Here is a 21,577-nt window from a genome sequence, read left to right on the forward strand (position 1 = left end):
ACAGTTCAGGGTGAGATTGAGCCTGAGGTTGTCCTGTGATTAGCAATTGACACATATGTTGCAATCCCTGACGATGTCATTGACCATATAGAAGAAGTCACTGAAAATACTAAGGGATAAGGTAGAGAGGAAAAATGCAAGCCAGATACTAAAAAAAATCTAGGATGACAAAACAGATTTGAAGGAGTGGTAGACACGGGTGGCATTGCTTTAAAGAAGGTGGTATAAATAGAACGTAGATTTAGAAGAAAGAGAAGTAGAGAGAAAAGACATTGTAATGGTCTGAATTTGGACGAGTGGTTGAATTTTATGCAGGGGGTATGCTGCTGAAGCTCATGCATCATTCAGAACTTCAGCAAATCAGAACTAGTTTTCCCATAGGAATTAGTTTATTTATCAAATATTTACTGAGCACCTCTGTGTTCTAGGTGCTGGGGAGAGTGTGGTGGACAGGCCAGGGCAGGTGACACATCCTATAAGGAAGTGAAACAGGCTGTGGGATAGAGTTGGGAGGAGAACGGCTTTCCACAGCGGGTCAGTGAAAGGCTCTTTGAGAAGGTAGCTTTTGAGCTGGAATCTGACTGTTAGGAGGGAGCTGGCCATGGGAAAATCTGAAAAATGAATAGTTCATTCATGACCTTTGCCGGAGTAGTCTTAATCAGGCCTGATGGTCTCGCTTATCTTTTTTTTGTCTATGAGTTAGGGTGCAAAGTAAGACAGTCAGAGGCACCAGGGTTGGGAAGGTGCTTGAGAAGAATGGAAGAGGTTTGGAAAAGAGGAGAAGCCAAGGATCAGAAAATGATTGGAGAGCAGCATTGGGAACCTAGCTGAGACTGAATGACAGAATGTGTAAGGTGGCCACGCATTTGTCTGGCTCTTTGATTTTGTTAGAGCGTCGGCTTGCCCCAGGTCTGTGAAGGCAGAGAAACCGATTCACCGTTGTGCTAGCACAGGTCCTTTCTCTTCTCTCCCTCGTAAACAAGTTGAAGGGGTCTGGAGAGAGGGGAATGGGAGTGACGGAGTGAGAAAACTGGAAAATTAAGAGATTGTGGTCAGATTGTAATGTTGACGTCTCAGATTTGAGAGGTGGATCAGTTTTGCATGGTTCCTGGTACAGTGAATTGTGAAGGGCTGGAAATGTGATGACACAACCAAAAAGTTGTGGGGACCTGGAATGTGGAAAGGAGCCGGAGTCTTCACCTTGATTCCCCACGTTGGACCTTGTAGGCTGCTGCAGGTGGTGGGGAGAAGGGGAATAGAAAGCAGAAAGAGATTGTAGGTAAAAGAGAAGGAATGGAAGAAGAGACAGTTTATTTTATTTGTAGCCGTTCCTCATGAGAATTCTAAGACTTTGCAAGTATCTTTTATTGAGTTTGATTTTTTTCCAACTTAACTCAGGGACAACCTGAGTGAATTTCTGAGTTTCTTTTCATAGCATGGCCCCCTTGTGTTTACAGAAGGAGAATCTGAATTTTTCCCAAAGCATTAAGGTCACAATAGAGGTGAGGATTTAGGAGGATTATATCTTCAGTTAGTGGAGTGGAGAAAAGGTTGGGTTCTACCTAAGATTCAAGTTGGAGCACTTGACTCTGAAGATACCCTATTAAGAGAACTGGGGCTGCAAATAGCCAGGTTGTGATAAATGTGTATTGAATTTTGGAATTAACCAATCAGTTGAAATTGATCAGTTGAGGTCTCTTGATATAAACATTATAATAACTTGGGTAGGATCTTTTTGGACGTATTTCTATAGGTAAGATACAATGTATGTTCCTTTAAATAAGTTAGGCTGCTAACAGGTTTAGTTATGTTATTTCCTCATATTTTCTTTGGATTGATTCTCCCTGACCTCCAACTTCCCAGGTTGTTAATTTTTATCCTCTTTCCTAATAAAACCACTTAAAAACTGTAAACGTTTCCTCTAATACTGTTTTAGTTCATCTCACATTTTGATATGTAGATTTTTTATTATTTGTTCTAAATATTTTCTAATTTCTGTTATTTCTTCTTTAACCTATGAACCGTTTAAAAGTGTGCTTTTAAAATTTCTAAATGTTGGTTTTTAAGTTTGTTACTGTTCTCCCCCCCCAGGAAGATTTGCCCTGAGCTAACATCTGTTGCCAATCTTCCTGTTTTTTTCTTTGAGGAAGATTAGCCCTGAGCTAATATCTGTGCCAGTCTTCCTCTGTTTTGTATGTGGGTCACCACCAGAGTGTGGCCAACAAGGGGTTTAAGTCCGTCTGCGACTGGGATCTGAACCTGCGAATCCTGGCCAGCGAAGCAGAGCATGCTGAACTTAATCACTATGCCTCAGGGCTGGCCCCTGTTACTGATTTTTAAATTAATTGCATTGCAGTCGAAGAATATAGTCCATGTGATATCATTTCTTCTTTTTGTTAAGACTTGCTTTGTGTAATATAATGTCAGTTTTTATGAGTGTTCTATATGTTTCTAAATACATATATTCTGTCGTTGGGTGTGGAGTTCTATATATGGCATTAGACTAAGCTTTTCAGTTTTGTTTAAATTTTTTATAGCCTTACTAATTTTTGTCTCCTTGGTCTATCAATTATTGAGAAGCATCTTAAAATCTCCCAGTGTGTCTTATTGGCTAAGTATGCATCCCTAAACAATATAGGTTAGTTTTGCCTGTTTATGTATTTTTATATGAATGAATCTCATAGTCTGTAGCTTTTTGTGTCTGTTTTTTTTGCTTAGCTTTACGTTTTTAAGAGTCATCCATATTGCTTTATGTTGATATAATTCAGTAGTTCTCAAAGTGTGGTCTGTGGACCCTAGGGTTTTCCCAAGACCGTTTCAGAGGATCCATGGGGTCAAAACTATTCTCATTATTCTATGAAGGTGGTGTTCACGCTTTTCACTGTTGAGGTTAGTACTGCTGGTGCAAAACCAGTGGTGGGGAAAACTGCTGACACCTTACAGTGAATAAAGGCAGTGACCCCAAAGTGTGCTTGTGGTCATTTTAATCCAGTTTGACTCAAGAATGTCCTTGATAAAGCAGGAGAAATGGATGATTTTATTAAATCCCAACCCTTGAGTATACATCTCTTCAATATCCCATGGGATGAAATGGCAGGATGCTTAAAGCACTTCTGCGTATTGAGCTGTGACAGTTGCCTTGAGGAAAAGCACGTGTATAGTCTTTTTTTAAATTTTTTTTAAAGATTTTATTTTTCCTTTTTCTCTCCAAAGCCCCCCAGTACATAGTTGTATATTCTTCGTTGTGGGTCCTTCTAGTTGTGGCCTGTGGGACGCTGCCTCAGCGTAGTCTGATGAGCAGTGCCATGTCTGCGCCCAGGATTCGAACCAACAAAACACTGGGCTGCCTGCAGCGGAGCGCACCAACTTAACCGCTCAGCCACGGGGCCAGCCCCACGTGTATAGTCTTTTGAGTTGTAAAGTAAACTTATCCTTTTTTAATAGAACACCATTTTCATTTGATATAATGACTGATAGATGAACTAGGTTGCTCACACTGGGGTATTTGGCAGACATTTTCTTGAAAATGAACACAGTGAACCTGTCACTTCAAAGAAAAGCATATTTGTTGCCAATGATAAAATTTGAGTTTTTGCATGAAAATTAGGATTTGGGGAAACTTTTATCTACCTCTGTGAACTTGACAGCTTGTCAATAGTTAAAAACCTTTCCGATGAGATAGGTGGCGAGATTAATGAATATGATTTTTTTTTAATGTCATCATTTGGAAGGCTTGCGTAATTCAGTGAATAGGTGTTTTCCAAATGATGTGCACGTGTTACAAAATCATGCTTGGGTAAAAGAGTCATTCAACATGCAAGATAGGCCAATGGATTTGATGAATGTACAGAATATGAAAAGTTCGTTGATGGAGTTTCAGATGCCACAGTGCTTGGGGTTTCAGATGCCTTGTTAAGATGCCACATTTCTTAATCTTTAAGAAATTCTCACTTGTGGAGTTTTGGTGTAGTATCAAAGAGGGATATCTACAATTACTTGAAAAGGCTGTTAAGCTACTACTCCCCTTTCTAACTAAGTGTCTGTATAAGCCTGATTTCTTCATATGCTGCAACCAAAACAATGTATCACAACAGAGTGAATGCAGAAAGGAGGGAAAATTGAGCTGTTTTCTATTAAGCCAGACAATAAAAGATTTGCAAAAATATAAAACAGTACCACTCTTCTTTTCACTTTTGTTTTGGAAAACAAAAGGTTATTTTTCATAAGAAATGTTATTCATATTAACATATATTTATTGTTGTTTTAAAATGAATAAATACACATTTAAAAAACAGTGTGTATATATATATATATACACACACACATGCACACACAAAACGTCTTTGGGATCTTTAATAATTTCTAAGAATGTCAAAGGGCCCTGAAATAAGAAAGTTTGAGTATTTAGTTCATTTTTGTTGGAGTGTAATATTCCATTGTAAGATTTTTGATCCAGTTTATTCACTCAACTGTTTTTTGGACATTTGTTTTTTACCCTTTGGAAACGGGAACATTATGAATGTTGCTTCTGTGAACGGCCTAGGATGTGTGCCTGGTGCACATAAGTGGGCCTTTCTGTGAGGTATATAACTGGGAGTGGAATTCCTGGGTGATAAGATATGCATATCTTTTGCTCATATCTTCAGCTTTTCTAAATAACACCTGATTTAGTCAAATTTCGGCAAGAAGCAGAAGCCCACAAACGAGTTATTTTGAGAGTTTAATAAGAGGACGATTTACTGAAACAATCCTTTCTCCACTGCTCTGAGGTGCCACCCTTGTCATAAATCAGATGCTTATAACTATGTTCTTGACTCCCTCTCCTGTTTCATGGGTCTGTGTGCCTACCTTTGGGCTAACATCACGGTGTCTTAGTTATTACAGCTTTCTTGATATATCTTGGTATCCAGGATGGTAAGTCTCATTTGTTGTTCTTTAGGATTTGTTTTGGCTGTTACATCCTTTGCATTTCAGTATAATTTTAGAGCCTGCTTGTCAGTTTTTCATACACACAGCACATCCTTGTTGAAATTTTGATTGGGGATTTTGTTGATCGTGTGCATCAACTTGGGGGAGAAATGAGATCTTTATTATGCTCTTCTAGTTCAGGGATATACCCATCCATTTATTTATTAATTTTTCTCAATATGTTTTATGGTTTTCTTTGTAGTGGTTGTGTAGATTTGTTCGATTTGTTTTTAAGTATTTGATTTTTTTTGATACTATTTAAATGATGTTTTAAGTGTTATTTTCTAATTGTTGCCATTATGTAGAAATACAGTTGTTTTTTACAAATAAATAATCTTACTGAGATTACTTATTGATTATAATAGTTTAGCTGAAGAGTCTTTGGATTTTCTGTGACCATACTTGTCTTATCTGCATATAATGACAGTTTTATTTTTCCTTTTCCAATGTTTATACATTTGTTTACTTGCTTTATTGTACTATTTAGGACCTTTGGTAAATGTTAGTTGAATAGAAGTGGTGATCTGAGGCGTCTTTGTATCATTTCTGATCTCAGAGGGAAAGCTTTCAACATTTCACCATTAAGAATGATGTTTGCTATAGTTTTGTTTTGTTTTTAATATTCTTTATCTGATTAAGGGAAGTTTCCTTCTATTTCTGGTTTTTATCCTGAATGGATGAATTTTTAAAATCCTGATTGGATATTAATTTATCATATGTTTTTCCAGCATCTAATGAGATGATAGTGTGATTTTTTCTGGCTGTTTTGTTATTGTGAATTATATATATTTATGAGTGTTAAACTAACCTTGCAAGGACCAAGTGTTCTTTTTATGTATTATTAGATTTCTAGATTCTGTTTGCTAATATTTTGTTTAAGATTTTTGCATCTATGTTCACGAATGAGATTGGCTTAAAATTTTCCTTTTGTGTAATGTCCTTGTCATATTTTGCTATGAAGATTATGCTGGTTTTGGAAAATGGATCAGGGGAATTTCATCATTGTGTGTTCTTGAGAAGAGTTTGGATAGGATTGATGTTATCTCTTTATTTTTTTTTTTCTTTTGGTGAGGAGGATTGTCCCTGAGCTAACATCTGTTGCCAGTCTTCCTCTATTTTGTATGTAGGACGCCGCCACAACGTGGCTTCATGAGTGGTATGTAGGTCTGCACTGGGATCCGAACTAGTGAACCCTGGGCCACCGAAGTGGAGTGCTCAAACTTAACCACGACATCGCTGAGCTGGCCCTGATGTTATTTCTTTTTAAAATAACAATATAATTTTCTTTGTGGGGAAGTTTTTCTTTAATAGATAGAGAACTTTTCAGATTTTTAAATTTCTTGTTTCAGTTTTGATAATTGTGTTTCTCTAGGAATTTGTTTCATCTAAATTTTCAAATTTGTTGGCATAAAGTTGTTCATAATATCCTCTTATTTTCTGTGGAATTTGTAGTGAGGTTCTCTTTCATTCCTGATCGCTACCCTTTTTTTTTTTTTTTTTTTGAGTCTCACCAGAAGTTTAAGTAATAAGCTTTAGCTGTATTCTACAAGTTTTAGTATGTTGTACTTTTATTATTGTTCAGTGCAAAATAATGAGGATGTCTTCTTTAAATCCATGGGTTATTTAGAAGTAAATTGCTTAATTTGCAGACACAGGGGATTTTCAGATTTATGTATTTTGATAGTTCTAATATGGTCCCCCTTTGGTCAGAGAACGCACCCTGAAGTTATTTCAGTCCTTTGGAGTTTGTTAGACTTGCTTTATGGTCCATTGTGTGATCACTTTGGATAAGAGGTCATGGTGCACTTGAAAAATATGTATATCCTGCGGTTATTGGGCGCAGTGTCCTGTATGTGTAGTGTCATTTAATCTTACATATTCTTGTGGTTTTTAATTTTTGTCTGCTTGTTCTATCAGTTACTGTTAAAGTCTTTTTCTCTTTTTAGTTGTGTTTTTGCTGTGTACGTGTTGAAGCTATGTTATCACATGTATACAAATACAGAATTTTTATATCTTTCTTGTGAATCATCATGAAATGGTCTTCATTTTTAGCAATGCTTCTTGCAGAGTTTATTTTGTCTGATATTAGTATTAACTTTTTTATTTCCTTAGTGATTGCATGGTTTGTTGTTTTCCAGAATTTTACATTCAACTTTTCTGTGTCTTTATACCTAAGGTAGGTCTCTTATAAACAGCCTATAGTTGTTATTTTTTGTCCCTAATCTGACAATATTACTATTTTAATTAGAATATTTAGCTTATATACATGTAAAGTAGTGACTAAAATTTCAGTGTAAATCTACAGCTGACCCATTGCTTTCTCTTTGTCCCACCTGCTCTGTGCTTTTGGCCTCTTTCCTTTATATCTCCTTTTTGGAATAGGTAATTTTTATTATTCTCTCTTTTCACCTCTTAGCTTGTTAGCTGTATATTTCTTCTGTTCTCTTAGTTATTTTCTTAGTGGTTATGTATTCTAACATGCATCCTGGAGCTATTGAAGGCTGATAGAAACCAGAACTCTCACCCGTCATGGGTGCTGAAGGGACCTCAGAGCGCTCGCTCTCCATTGTCTCCTCCCTCCCAAACTTACATGCTGTTGTTTATGTTTACATATATTTATATTTTAAAATCCACAAGATACTTATTACTTTCTTAATACAGTCAGCATCCATTTAGTTTTATCTATTTACTTTCTGTTGCTTTTCGTTTTTTTCTACATCTCTTAGCTTCCATCTTTTCTTCTAGAAAAGGTCTCTCTATTTGTCTGACAGTGTCTTTCTTTCTCCTTCGTTTTTGAAGTTGGTTTTTTCCTGGATTTAGAATTCAAAGGCAGTTATTTCCTTTCAGCCCTATGAAGATACCATTGCCTTGTGTTCTGCCTTCCATCTTTTTCTACTGAGAATTCAGCTTATAGTTTTATTGCTAATTCCTTTGAAGGTAATCTGTATTTTTCCCACTAGCTGTTTCTAAAATCTTCTCTTTGTCTTTGGTTTTCAGCGGTTTTACACTGCTGTGCCTAGGTAAAGTTTTCTTTCCTATGTTCTGCTTGGAGTGTTCTGCTTGGAGTTTGTAGCATTTTTGAATCTGTGGCTTGATGTCTTTTTTGAGTTCTGGAAAATTTTTAGCCATTATCTCTTCAGATACTGCTTCTGCTCCATTCTCTCTTTTCTCTTTCTTGGACTTAAATACCTTGTATGTCAGACCCTTTCACCATGCCCCTTATATCTCTCACATTCTTCTATATTTTCATCCTCTTTTCCTTAGACTTCAGTCTGGATATTTGCTTCTGATTAAAATGTTAAGTAACTAATTCTTTCTTCAGCTGTATGTAATTTGCTGTTAATTAAACACATCCATTAAATTCTTAATTTCAGTTCTCTGTTTTTCAGTTTTAGAATTTTCATTTGGGTTTTCTTTTAATAGTTTCCAATTCTCTGCCAAAATTTTCAATCATGTCTTTTAATTACTTCAACATATTATTATCCAAGATAATAATACAAGGCAATAAAAATAGACTCACAGGGGATCCAGATTATCTTGGATTTTGGTCATAACTGTTGCCTTATGTGCCAGTTATTGTCTTTAAGAAATTGTGAAGGTTATTTGAGGCTCTGGATGATGTTAAGCTCATTGTAGAGTTTTGCTCTGGGCAGGCAGTTAGGCTAAGGGGGAACAGCACATGTACACCAGTCAGGGATTGACATCCTTCCCAGCTGGGCATCAGGCTGTGTGAAGGCCGCTCTGTTTCTGGTATATCTTAACTCAGGGTGTAGTTGTCAGGGTCCCAACTGAAAACCCAGGGTGTTTGCCCTCCTCTTGGGTGGTGGGAACTCTTGAAGTTTTGTTCTCTTGGCTTTGCATGCTGCTGAAAGCTCTGCTCAGCTTCTTGCTTCTTAGCAACAGCTTTTGGGATTTGTGACTATTATCTGCCTAAAAAAGAAATAACAATAATTCTGTATCATCAAATATTCAGTCACTTTCAGATTCTCCTAATGTCTCATAAATGTTTATTGTAGTTGGTCTATTCAATTCAGGATCCAAACAAGGTCAATATATTGTAATAGGGTGTTAATGTCACTTCTACTCTATGTTTCTGTCATTGTATTTTTTTATTTGAAGAAACAAGGTCAGTTGTGCTGTAGAATTTCCCATGTTCTGGATTTTGTTGATTGCATTCCTGTGGTGCTTCCTATAACCTGATAGTTGGATCCAGAGGCTTGATCAGATTCGGATTCAGGAGGCACGTAATGCCGGGTTGTCTCTCACTTCGCGATGCTGAGATTGACCAGTGAGTCAGTAGAGAGTCAGTTTGGGTTTTGTCAGCCTGGTTTGTGCATTGGGAGTGTCCTTGTCTGTCATTCACTGAAGGTTTCAGCAGCCTTTGCTCAGCATTGTCCAGATCTGTTATTTCATTAGGGGCTGCCCCATGGTGGTAGTCTAATGCCTTCACTCCTTCTGTGTTTATTAGCCTGGTGAATTCTTTTTAACTCAATATATATTACCTCCCTCCTACACGCACACAAAAGTTTTCTTCAACTTTATTTTAGATTCTCGTTCTTTTTACAGAATTTTAGCCTTTTTCCCCCCAAAGAAGCAATAATGATTAACATTCTAGTTCTTTCTCTTCTCTCCATAGTCATCTGTCCTCCAAGTACTATTTTTTTTTTTTTGGTTTTAACTCTGTGCCTTCTTTTTCTTTTATTATCTTGTCTTTGTTCTATTTTTCTTTAAGAAGGAAGCTTTCTCAGAATAAATGTGTCCATTCTATCACCTGCTTTCCTGATATCCATTTTGCTCTTTTTTCCTCCACTCTGAGTTTTAATTTTTTAGTATTTCAGGTGATTCCTTATAGTCTCTCCTTGCCTTGGGCACTTCTTTTTTTCCTTATGCATTTCTGTTCCAACGTGTAGAGTCCATATTATGCTATATTCTGTTGCAGCTTTAAATCTATTTCCTAAAGTTTCCTTTTAGCTTATTTTATAGATAATTTCCAGGTAATTTCTTTCTCTGAAACCTCTGGATGATACTCTTTCCCTCGTTACATAGATGTTTTATTTTTTTTAAGCATGCGTGAATTTATCCAGGTACAGCGTTTGCAGATGGTGTGAGTGAGCTGCTCCTTCTTCTCCCCTTTCCTTTTGGGTGGTGGTCTGATTTCTTCTGAGAGTTGCAGTTGGGATGCAGGTTTGTGTGATGCTGCCAGTTCAGTGCCCTGTTCCTGATCTCTGCTCCATCGCGTGACGTCAGCGCTTGCCTCTGTTTCCTGATCTTCTAATCCTTTGAATCTATGAAAATGTATACACATATTCCTGCTTTCTTAAACAGAGTCCTGACACTTCAAGGATGGATAAAATTTCCCAGGCCTAGACAGGAGATGGGCATTCCAGGCAGAGCGATTAGCATGTAGGAAGCCTGGAGGCATAAAGCAGCATAGCATGTCTTAAAAACTACAAGTTTTGTTGTGCAAATATTTGTGTCTGTCTCTCTTCGGTAAGGTATATAATACCGTTACCTGGTATCTTAAAGGTCTGCAAACTTACCCTTCAAGCCTCTGCAGTCCCTTAGAGTTTTCTCATGGCTTTAGCAATCCAGTATTTCCAGCTGCCCACAGGCGTTCAACTGAGCTCACCTACTGCAACGCGTCCCCTTTTAACATACTGCAATCTCGATATGTTAAAAGGGGAGTCATTATCTTGTCCCACAAATCAAATTGTTTTCCTGTCCATCAGTAACTTTTCCAGTCTCTAAAGCTTGAAAACTTTGGCGTCATCTTGATCTTGTGTCTTAAATGGTTGTTCTGTATTCAGTTGGTGAGTGCTGTTGCGTCTCCCTCCAGCTTTCTCCGTGACTCACCCATCTCCGTTTCTGTGCTGCCTTTTCCCTCATCTAGGCCCTGTTACTGTGCCAGGTCTCTTCCAGCGTCTCCACTTCCTGCTTCTCACTTCTTGCCTCTTCAATCTATTTTCCATATGGCTGCCAGATTTATACTTTTTCAAAAATGCCTCCTTCCTTCCGTTGCTCTTCTCTCCTGAACCTCTAATACCTAATCACCTATAGAGGACAAAATATAAATTGTTCAGTTTGATTTTCTTGGCTCTTATGTCTCACATCCCGTGGTATAATTTTCAGCTAGACTATTCTTCTCATTTAGTCTTGGATATATCCTGCCACAAAGTTTTACGCTATTATTTTAATAGAAATTCCTTTATCCCTGCTTTTGACCTAAGTCTTTAAAAAGGACATCAAAGAGCATCTAGGTCTGAATTTTTTACCTAGTTTTATAGTTTCTGACAAGATGGCTGCGACTTTCAGTGCCTGGAGTTTGTTGGGTGTTCTGCTCCGCAGTTTCTTTACTATTTCTAAAACCTGTTCATCTTTCTCTTTCTCTTTTTGTACCACTCTCTTTTTAATGCCTTATATTGTCTTTTGTTTATTTAATATATATTTATTGTCTTCATACCTAAAGCGTATGTTTCTTGAAGTGCTTAATATCTTGTGTGTGTATTCAAATACTTCATGAAGTTTAATTTGAACTTTAAGATCTCAGAGAAATTATTTTAACAACATGTTGCCCTCCTACCATGCACCTTGAGGAAGACAAAAGTGATAAAGTATTGGTTCAGTTATCAGTTATGCAGGAGCCAACATTTGAGCTAATTTTCTAGATAGTTAAAAGTTGGCTCTTTAAAAGCCCTTAGATTTAATAATATTTCCACCTGAACATTTATTACTGTCCCTCTTTGGCAAGCCCAGAATACTGAGGGTTATTTAGGCTTGTTTTTTGATGACTTACTCATATTTGTGAGGCTTACTCATCTTTGTAATCCTAGTCCTCAGAAAAGTACCCAACACATGGCAGACACACATGTTGGAATTATATCTGATTAACAGTGTCATTGTTATGATGTGTTACCATACCATACGTGCTATGGGAATTAAATTGAATTTGCGTGTTTTAGCTTTCTTAGGCCTTTTTTTTTTGCCAGTCTGTAATTATTTGCCACTTATAAAAATGAAGTATGGAATCTGTAGCTTCATGAATAGAGTGTGATCTAATTTTTGAGTGAAAAAATGAAGTTGTATATAGAAAAATTCATCAAGAGGTATAGTATGATTTGTTAATTTTACTGTATGTTAATAAAAAATTAAAATATTCAGGTTGCCTCTGCTTAGTTTTCTCACCTTTCATAAAATCTTTGTTTTTATTGTCTTTCACTGCTGTTTTGTCGTATGGGTGTCAGAGAGAGGCTGGACTAGTTAGACAAGAGACTTGAATGGGAGAAAGTGCCAAGATGGTGTGGGAAGCCCAAGAGCTAGCAGGGTTGTCTGAGGTGTGTGCTGGATGCATGAGAAAGCCAGCAGTCTGAAGACCTAAGCGGTCAGCAAGGGAGGGGCAAGGAATTTCTCTGGGCTCAGGCAAACAGGGACAGATGTCCATCTGGCCAGTTCAGAAGTGAGGCAGACAGCCCAGGTCAGTGAACTTAGGGCAGAGGCCTTTGCCTTTTGTCCTCTTGTCAACCCCTAATCTAGGTAGGAAGTGCATTCCACGTCCCAGCCTGCAATTGTGAGTTAAGGAAAGATACAAGGAGAACGGCTAGAGAGGTGGTTCTGATCGCTTAACTTTTTTGGCAGGCTTTCATTCTCTTGTTTCAGCGTTAGTAACTGCGGTATTCAAAATAGAGTGGTCTCTAGAGTGCCTTCTGGTGGCAACTGCCAAGGGTTTCAGCCTTCATGAACACAGCTGTTGGTTAGAATCGCTCTCAGTGCTCCCTGGGGAAGCAGGCCCTGATGCTGAATCCTCAGCCTTCGTTAGGGTCCGGTTGTCTTTAGATTTGGTCTTCCCACATCACCTTAAATAAAAGGTCTGCTTCATAATACAACTGAGTGTCCTTTCCAGATGCCTTCGGTCCTTCTGAGGACTGGAGATTCTAACAGCGATTCTAACTGTTCTGTTTTTCCATAGTTCCCAGGGTCAATTTTGTAGATTATTCTCAGAAATCATTCTATGTGAGTTTTAAAAACCCAAAAGTCAAAAGTGTTCATAGTATCAGTTCTGAGTAATGATTATCATACTGATCAGGAAAGTTTCTGTCTTCCAGACTAGCAGCTCTTAAAAACTATTGAGGACCCCCCCATAAAGCTTTTGCTTATGTGGGTTATATTTATCAATATTTACTGTATTAGAAATCAAACGTATTTTTTAAATATTTATCAGTTCATTTAAAAATAACCGTTTATTATTTACTTAAACAAATTCAATTTAAAAAAAGGTATAAGTTAACACAAGTAAGTTGTCTTTTATGAAAAAACTATTTTCCAAAACAAAAACATTAGAAGAATGAAAAGTTACATTTTTGCAAATCTCTTTAATAATCGCCTTTTCAGATAATTGTGGATATTCTTCTTTGAATCTCTCCCCAAATTTAACAAATGGTATTTTCTTAAAGATTAGTTGGAATGTGGAATCTGAAACGACATTAATGAACTTTTGATACTTTGTACACTTGGGAAAGAATGAGTGTGAAAAGGCAAATAACAGATTGTTTGAACCTTACAGTAGCCTGTGAAGTTCTGATGCGTGTATTATTATTTCTGTTTTACAGATGAAGTGACTTAATCCAGGACAGTGCCACTTAATAAACTATCATAGAACTGCTTGTGGTTTGGAATTGCCCATCATGCACTAGATTTAATTTTGATGATAGATTAATTATCCAAATGATAGTCCCTGGTCAAATTCCTGTGTGTTTTCTGTCTGTCTGATATATGCAGGTTTTTTTCTTAACACTGTATTTTATTTTTATTCTAGACTTATTCTGGACTCTTCTGTGTAGTCATAAATCCTTACAAGAATCTTCCAATTTACTCTGAGAATATTATTGAAATGTACAGAGGGAAGAAACGTCACGAGATGCCTCCACACATCTATGCCATATCTGAATCTGCTTACAGATGCATGCTTCAAGGTAACTGGAAATGTTAGAACGCTAAATACTCAGAATTTCTTAAATGTAATTTAGTGTTTTTTTAAATGTCTCTAATCTCTTCTACAAAGGGCTTTGGGGTTTTGTTTTTTTAAAGATTAACAAGAAAAGTAATAAATGTTTATTGTAGAAAAATTATGAATTCTTAAGATTAGAGTGGGCAATGTGGCCATTTTCTATAGGAAGCTGGTTAAGTATGTTTGTTGCTTCATAACTACTTCATGTTAATTTTTATGTTAAAAAGCATCTAGTTTTTTTATACATTTGATCTCTACCACAAGCCAGTATAATCAAAGCTCTATTGCATTAGGTTTTAAAGCTGACTGGAAGGATAATAGAAAAGGTTGATGCTTTCATTGAGGGGAGAAAGATTATAAAATATTTCTCATTTAAATGCATGTAAAAGGAAAGAACAAAAGTTAGAAAGCGTGTATTGAGTTGTTGATTTTGATTTTTTTCTTTTGGATTTAGAATGAAATATAAATTTGCAGAGTCATTCATTTGAATCATGGCTTTAGACACAATCGTTTGTAGAGGGACACTTTTTTTGAAAACCAGAATATAGCAGTTTTGAATGCATTTAACATTATTGCTCAAAAAGACCGTGTTAAAGGAGCTTCCTAGGCTATGTGAAGTCTTCTATAGTAACTCTCCATCTTGGCTCCTTTTATTTTTTAAAGAATAAATTCTGTAAGGTATAATCTATGCAGTTCTTACATAGTAGCTCCATGATCTTCAGAAAACATTATTTGCTGCATCCACTGTCATCCAATTGCAGGTCCTGAAAAGGCTGTCTGGGTGACTGGGTCTGAAGGGCGGTGTGAAGGAATTAATAAAGTACGGTATCCATTTCCTACTTAAAGTTTTGTTTGGATACTTGTTATATACCAGGTCCTCTGAGGCGAACAGGAAGTACTTCCAGACTAGAAAGTGTCATAGATTGGTAAGGACAGGTTCACTATCAAAAATCAGTTTAGGCTTAAAAAAGATTAAATGTAATAACCTGTCTTAGGTTCAGAGACAAAGAATACTAAGAAATGGCTACGGGTGTGATAAATTGTTAGATAATGGAGAAAGGAGAAGCGCCAGCTTCTTTGTTTTCCATTCTGTGTTTCTGTTAAGAATAATCTTTATATGCAGAAAAGCATTTGTATGAATGAGCAGACTTTGCCTTATATGGGAGAAGAAATTGGAGAAAGTACACTCCTTCCCTAATTGAAGCCATATTTCCTTGTCTCAACAAATATGTTCTCACAATTGAAATTGCTGACCCTCTAGTCTTTGAAGTATTATATAGAAGGGGAGTTTCCAGAAGGCTGGGATCGTCTCACATATATAATTCTAGTTTTTAAAAGGGGGAAGAAGCTCTAGACTGCTGAGCTTAACATACTTGCCAGGAAAGATTCTGGAACCTATTGTTAACAGTCTAAGGACAACATGAAAATATTCACTGCATTAGTTTAGTAGGAAGGGAAATACAGTAGAAAGTGTTAACAGAGCAGTAGGACTTCTGCATGGCATTCCGTAGTCTTCCATGATAACCTCTTGACCATGCTGAAAAGTTGCACTCGAGGTATTGATTCACACTTGAGGTTGGGCAGGTTTGTCAGAGTGTGCGCCAAACGGTTTGTGCTCTTTCTGACATTTTTATAAATATACTTAAAGATTGGCATGCATGCTCATAAAATTTATAGATGGCATGAAACTGGGAGGGAAAATAAGTATGTTTGATGAAGAAGAAATAATTTTTTAAAATATCTTGACAACTCGAGTGGGGAATTGAATCTAACAAAATAATTAACAGGGATAAATGTTAATGTACCATTACTGGGTTCCCAAACCAACTGTACGGATACAGAATGAGAAAGATGTGGCTTACCAGCATACTGTATTATTAATATCATCATTAATGCTAGAATGAACATTTATTGAATGTTTCTGTGTGCCAGGCACTGGACTGAATGGTTTATGTGTATTATTTAATCCATAACAACAATCCTATAGAGTAAATAGAATTTCTAACCCTATTTTACTGAGGCACAAAAAAGTTAAAAACTTGACCAAGAAAATGTAGATAGTAAGAGGTATGAGCTAAGATTCAAAACCAAGGCGATGTGACGTATTCTTATCCACAATAATAAAATTGCTTGTGAAAGTTAAAAAGAATTAGTTGGTAGTTTTGATTATGTAATAATTTAAAAGTTTGATACAGAAAATAAAAACAACCCCTCGCCCCCAAGCAGTTCCATTGTATTGCATTCTGTAAGTGAGGGATGACCTGCTGATATACACCACAAATCCATTGGGTTGGGACATCTGCTAGGATAGTCAGACAATAGCACATACAGTTGCTGATAAAGCTCATACCACCTGCCAATGCTGATCAATCGAGGTTTTCAATTACAAATGTGAGCAAATAGAGCTAAATGTCACTGGGTCTATGAAGGGGATCTTAGTAGAGAGGGGACCATGCAGAGGATTCAAAGCATATAGTCCCACTCAACACTTTGTTTTTTTGATACAAAAAACAGACCATAGCTTGTTCTTTTCTTCAGTTTGGCTTCTAGAGGATACTGTATCAATGAAATGCAGAGGGTGCCTGGCACATAGTAGTTGCTCAAGAAATATTCATTGACTGACTGAATGAAAGTAAAGTTCTTGGACATAAAACTTGATTGCAAAAATCACAAACACAGTTGTTGTAAAATTTATGCCTAAGTATAACGTATACCTTAATATAACTAACCATTTCATGTTCTTTAGTGTTAAATTAAAACCTTTTAATTTCCAGTTGTTCACTGTTAATTTGTAGAGATATTATTTTTTAAGTATATATTGACATATTTTGAGACCTTGCAGTACTCACTTATTCTGGAAAGTTTTTTTGTAGCTTCTTTGGGATTTTCTGTGTAGACAATCATGTCCTCTGCAAATAGAGCCATAGTTGTTTCTTCTTTTCCAATTCTATGCTTTTAATTTGTTTTCTTGCCTTGTGATGTTGAGTAGATGCCATGAGAGCAGACATCCTTGCTTTGTTCCTGATCTCAGGGGGACAGTGTTCAGTTTTCACCATTAAGGATAAGGTTAACTGTAGAGTTTTTGGTACATGCCCTTTATCAGGTTGATGAAATTCCCTTGTAGTCTTAGTTTGCTGTTTGTTTTTCTTTATAAGATTTTTTTAATTTTTCCTTTTTCTCCCAAAGCCCCCCGGTACATAGTTGTGTGTTTTTAGTTGTGGGTCCTTTTAGTTGTGGCATGTGGGATGCTGCCTCATCATGGCTTGGTGAGCGGTGCCATGTCCGCGCCCAGGATTCGAACTGGTGAAACACTGGGCCGCCCAAAGCAAAGCCCACGAACTTAACCACTCGGCCACAGGGAAGGCCCCCTGCTGTTTTTTTTTTTAATCATGAATGGGTGTTGAGTTTTATCAAATGCTTTTTCTACATCCATTCAGATGATCGTATCTTTTTCTTCTCTAGTGAATTAGATTGTTTACCTTTTGGATGTTGAGCTAACCTTGCATTCCCAGGATAGACACCACTGCTCATCATATGTATTATCTTTTTTGTATATTATTGGATTTGCTTCATTAACATTTTGTTAAGAATTTTTGTGTCCTTGTTTATGAGAGATATTTGTATATTATTTTCTTTTATTATAATGTCTTTTTTTGATTTTAGTATTAGAGTAAGTCTTGTATGTATGAATGGGTTGGGAAATGTTTCTCTTCAATTTTCTGAAAGTTTATATGGAATTGGCATTATCTTTTTCTTTAAATCTTTTTTAGAATTCACCAGTGAAGGTCTTTTTTCTCTGTGGGAAGGTTTTTAATTACAAATTCGATTTTTCTTTATTAAGGATAATTGACATACCCTATTAGTTTCACAGATTCAGTTATCTTTAATAGATATAGGGCTTCTCAGGTTGTTATTTCTTCTTGAGTGTGCTTTAGTAGTTTATATCTTTTAAAGAAATTTAAATGTCAAATTTTTTTACATGAAGTGCTTCCTAATATTTCCTTATTATCCTTTTAGTACCTATGGGATCTATAGTGGTGATCCCTTTCTTATTCCAGATATTGGTAATTTGTGTCTTTTTCTTGATCAGTTTGGCTAGAGGTTTATCAATTTTATTGGTTTTCTCAAAGAACCAGCATTTGGCTTCATTGATTTTTTTTCCTTCTTTCTGTTTTCCATTTCATTGATTTCTGTTCTATACATTTCCCTTCTACTTACTTTGGGTTTGCTTTGCTCTTTTCTAGTTGTTTAAGGTAGAAGCTGAGGTCATTGGTTCGAAACCTTTTTCACTGTTGAAAATATGATTTAATTCAACGTGGATTTACTAAGTACTTCCGTATGTGATTTTTGGGAGGTGCTTTGGAAAATACTGAGCTATCAAGCAAGTCTCTACTTTTTAGAATGCTAGTTGCATTTTTTAAAGTAAAACTGTTACCTTTAAATATTACTGTAAGGCTGCCTGGTGACGTTTACTGATTTTTAGAGTACAAAGAGTAAAATTGTAAACTATTGTAGTGCTTAAGTTAGTCCTTGAAAAATGACGAGGATGCAGTGCAACAGAGGGAGGAATCGTTTAATCCTACAGAGAATCTTAGAGGTTGGCAAGCCCGGCCCTTTATTGTCCTCACAGTGAAACTGAGGCCCAAAGCTAATACGAGACCAGACGTAACAGGCGGGTCTGGCCAGAAGAGAGTTGTTTTGTTCTGTTTTTTGGTTTTAGGAGTGGGGATGTGGTGTGGTGAAAAGCATGGGGGAATGAAGTAGGGAGCAGGTTTGAAGGGTAGATGGTGGTTGTGTAGGTCTCAAATTTCAGACAATAATAATAGCATATACAGATGCAGGAAGAAAGCTGTTCTGAATGAATGAGGAGGCAGTTTAATTTTGGTTAATTTTGTGTGTGTGTTTTGGTTTCTTTAATGTGTCAACCACTTTAGAAAAGCCATAAAAACTTGGTGTAGAGGAGTTCTGTAGAAACTGCTCAGACCAGGGAAATTTAGGTGTCTGAGGGTTCATATTTAGAGTGAAGAAGTAAAGACTTCGTAAAATCCTAGTTTATAGGTGAAGAGCCTGAGACCAGCAGGGAATCAATGCCTCAGTTACAGATACATAGTTTGTGGCAGAGCTGGAAGTAGAACGGAAGATTCCGGTTCCCACTGTCTTGCCAGTGCCCAGCGTGGTGTCTAGCACTGAATTTCTCAGCCCCCCTAACTAAGGCTAACTCTTAATGCTGGGAATAAAATAATGAGACAGTCTCTGATCTCAGGCAGCACATTCGAGTGGGCAGGCAATTGGCAGTATTGTTTGTCTAATTGTGAAATATGATTAAAAGAAGGAAACAGTGAGGATCCTGAGAGAGTGTCTGGGACGGTTCCCCAGAGAAGACACAGCTGAGCTGAGCACGAAAGGACATGTGGAGATAGATATCCAAGTGGTTGTGGATCTGGGAAGAGTGTGTCGAAGAAAGGGTATGGCATGACCTCTGGGAATGAATAAAGGAGGCAGACATCAGCTATGCTGCCTGTGCGGCCAGAGGAAGGATAAAACAGTAGTTAAAGGCTATTAGGAGTTAGATTAGAGTTGAAGAGCTGGGCAGTAATAGATTCTTTGTATAACATAGAATATGTGAATACACATAAACTATATGAATGGATTTGTTTATTTTAATAACATGATATGAAGAGCATGACGTAGTGCATGAACTATTTGTTTTTCTTTCATGAAAGTTAGCTATGCCTGAACTACTATGAGATCCTCGCTGGGCCCCTGATGGCATCCCCAGAGGAAAAGCAAGCACAGCATAGGGACTGACGAGAAGGCTACCTGGGCCAGGCCCCAGGACCACAGTTCCTTTAGAAGCAATGGCAAACTCGGTCAGTAGTGTTAAGAACACAGGCATTGGAGGCGGGCAGGCCGGGTTCCCACCCCAGCATCCTTGCCCCTCAGGAGCTCTGTAACTTGAGAGGATCCACTAACCTCCTTGAGGAACATTTCTCATCTGTAAAATAGATATTAATGCCCATAAGTGATTGGAAATCATACATCCTACACTGGGGATTTTATCCATGGGCTAGATGTGGATTTGAATTTCTTCTTCTCGTTTGAAAAATTGAGCTGCATACCTAAATCATTAATCAATTTAAAATCATGCAGATTTTTTCATTGTACATTCTTTGATTGTTTTTGGTATATATAACATTTTGTCTTGAGACAGTGGTTAAACCTAATATAGATGTTAATCCTCCTTCAACCTTCCTTTCAGTGTTTGATACTTTTTTCCCTCCTTTAAGGTCAAATTAGTAATGATTCCTCTCTGGTTGTGGGGAATCTTGAAGCCATTCTGAAAGGCAGTGGTTTCCAGGCCTGGCCATCAGAATCACTGGGAAACTTACTTAAAGAGGGATTTTCAGCCCATGGCCCCCTGAGAATGACATAGTGAGGGTGGAGCTCCAGGAAGTACATTTTTATAAAGCTCGCCAGTTGAGTTTGATATGCAGCAGAGTTTGAGAATCAAGGTTGGAGAGGCATGTAAAATCTTCTAAGCCCAGGTTGTTTTTTATCTCCCCCCCCCCCCCCCCAAGAATCTGGCAATATAATGAGTGAATTTGACTGGATTTAGGACTATATAATAGGGCTGGGGAAGAGTTAACTTGGCCTGAGAGGAGGAGAGTTACTAATGTTTTATAGGCTATTACTGCAACTTTATTATATCAAATATTTTTAAAACCTGGCAAATGGTCACTTTCTTTTTTTTGTTTGTTTTGTTTTGTTTTATAGATCGTGAGGACCAGTCAATTCTTTGCACGTAAGTAAATGTTGAATGTTCAGACTTGTTTTTGATTCTGTTGGAAAATAAAGCAATTTTTTTTTTGTATGGGGGGGAGTAGAGCAGTAATTTTAAGAGTTGGATGTAAACCTTGCAGTTATCATTTTAAGACTAAGATTATATAAATTGCTTAAATTTGATGTTATTGTTTGGTTGTCAAGCTGGGCTTTTCACTCATTTCATAATGTTAATCTGTGAAGCTTATATCTTTAGTTTGTATGTGTAAGAGTTGACCTATTGCACATTTCAGTATTTTATCCTTATTACCCAATAAACATTATTGATAATGTGCCTGTGTACTGTGTGCTAAGTACTAGCATGTCCCGGTTGAATAAAACAATATCCATGGCAGGAAATGATTAGATTTGCACATTAAAAAGATCATTTTGGCTACAGTGTGGAAAATGGATTAGAGTAAGAGTTGAAATAGCAAGACCAGTTAGGAGGCTGTTCAGTTACCTAGGCCAGAGAGGGTGCTGAATTAAGGTAGAGATGTGGGCGTGAACTTAGAACTGGATGAATTTAAGTGGTGTTCAGTTTAGGAGACAGACTCATCAGGACTTAGTGATTTACATGCCTAAGAAAGAGGAGCTGTGAGAGAAGGTGGAGTTAATCGTGAGATCAGGATGTCTCCTGACTGGGGAATGTGGGAGGAAGAACAGATTTGGAGTGGGAAGATAATGAGTGTGGTTGAGGACACCTTGACTCTGAGGTGCCTGTGGCTCATCTAAGTGGTGCTGTCTCCTCGGCTGTTGGATATGTAGATGGTGAGCTGGGGAGAGAGC

General features: G+C 37.2%; 1 protein-coding gene across 3 annotated transcripts in view; it reads left to right on the forward strand.

Annotated features, from left to right (window-relative positions):
* The window catches only part of MYH10 (myosin heavy chain 10), a 144,952-nt gene that overhangs the window by 7,704 nt on the left and 115,671 nt on the right, over positions 1 to 21,577 (forward strand). For all 3 annotated transcript variants that reach the window (XM_046675209.1, XM_046675210.1, XM_046675208.1), the window contains exons 3-4: positions 13,778 to 13,934; positions 20,744 to 20,771. In XM_046675209.1, coding sequence (XP_046531165.1) covers positions 13,778 to 13,934; positions 20,744 to 20,771 — 185 coding nt within the window. The remainder of the gene's footprint in view (positions 1 to 13,777; positions 13,935 to 20,743; positions 20,772 to 21,577) is intronic.

This window comes from Equus quagga, chromosome 11 (assembly GCF_021613505.1).
Source record: "Equus quagga isolate Etosha38 chromosome 11, UCLA_HA_Equagga_1.0, whole genome shotgun sequence".
Taxonomy (NCBI): domain Eukaryota; kingdom Metazoa; phylum Chordata; class Mammalia; order Perissodactyla; family Equidae; genus Equus; species Equus quagga.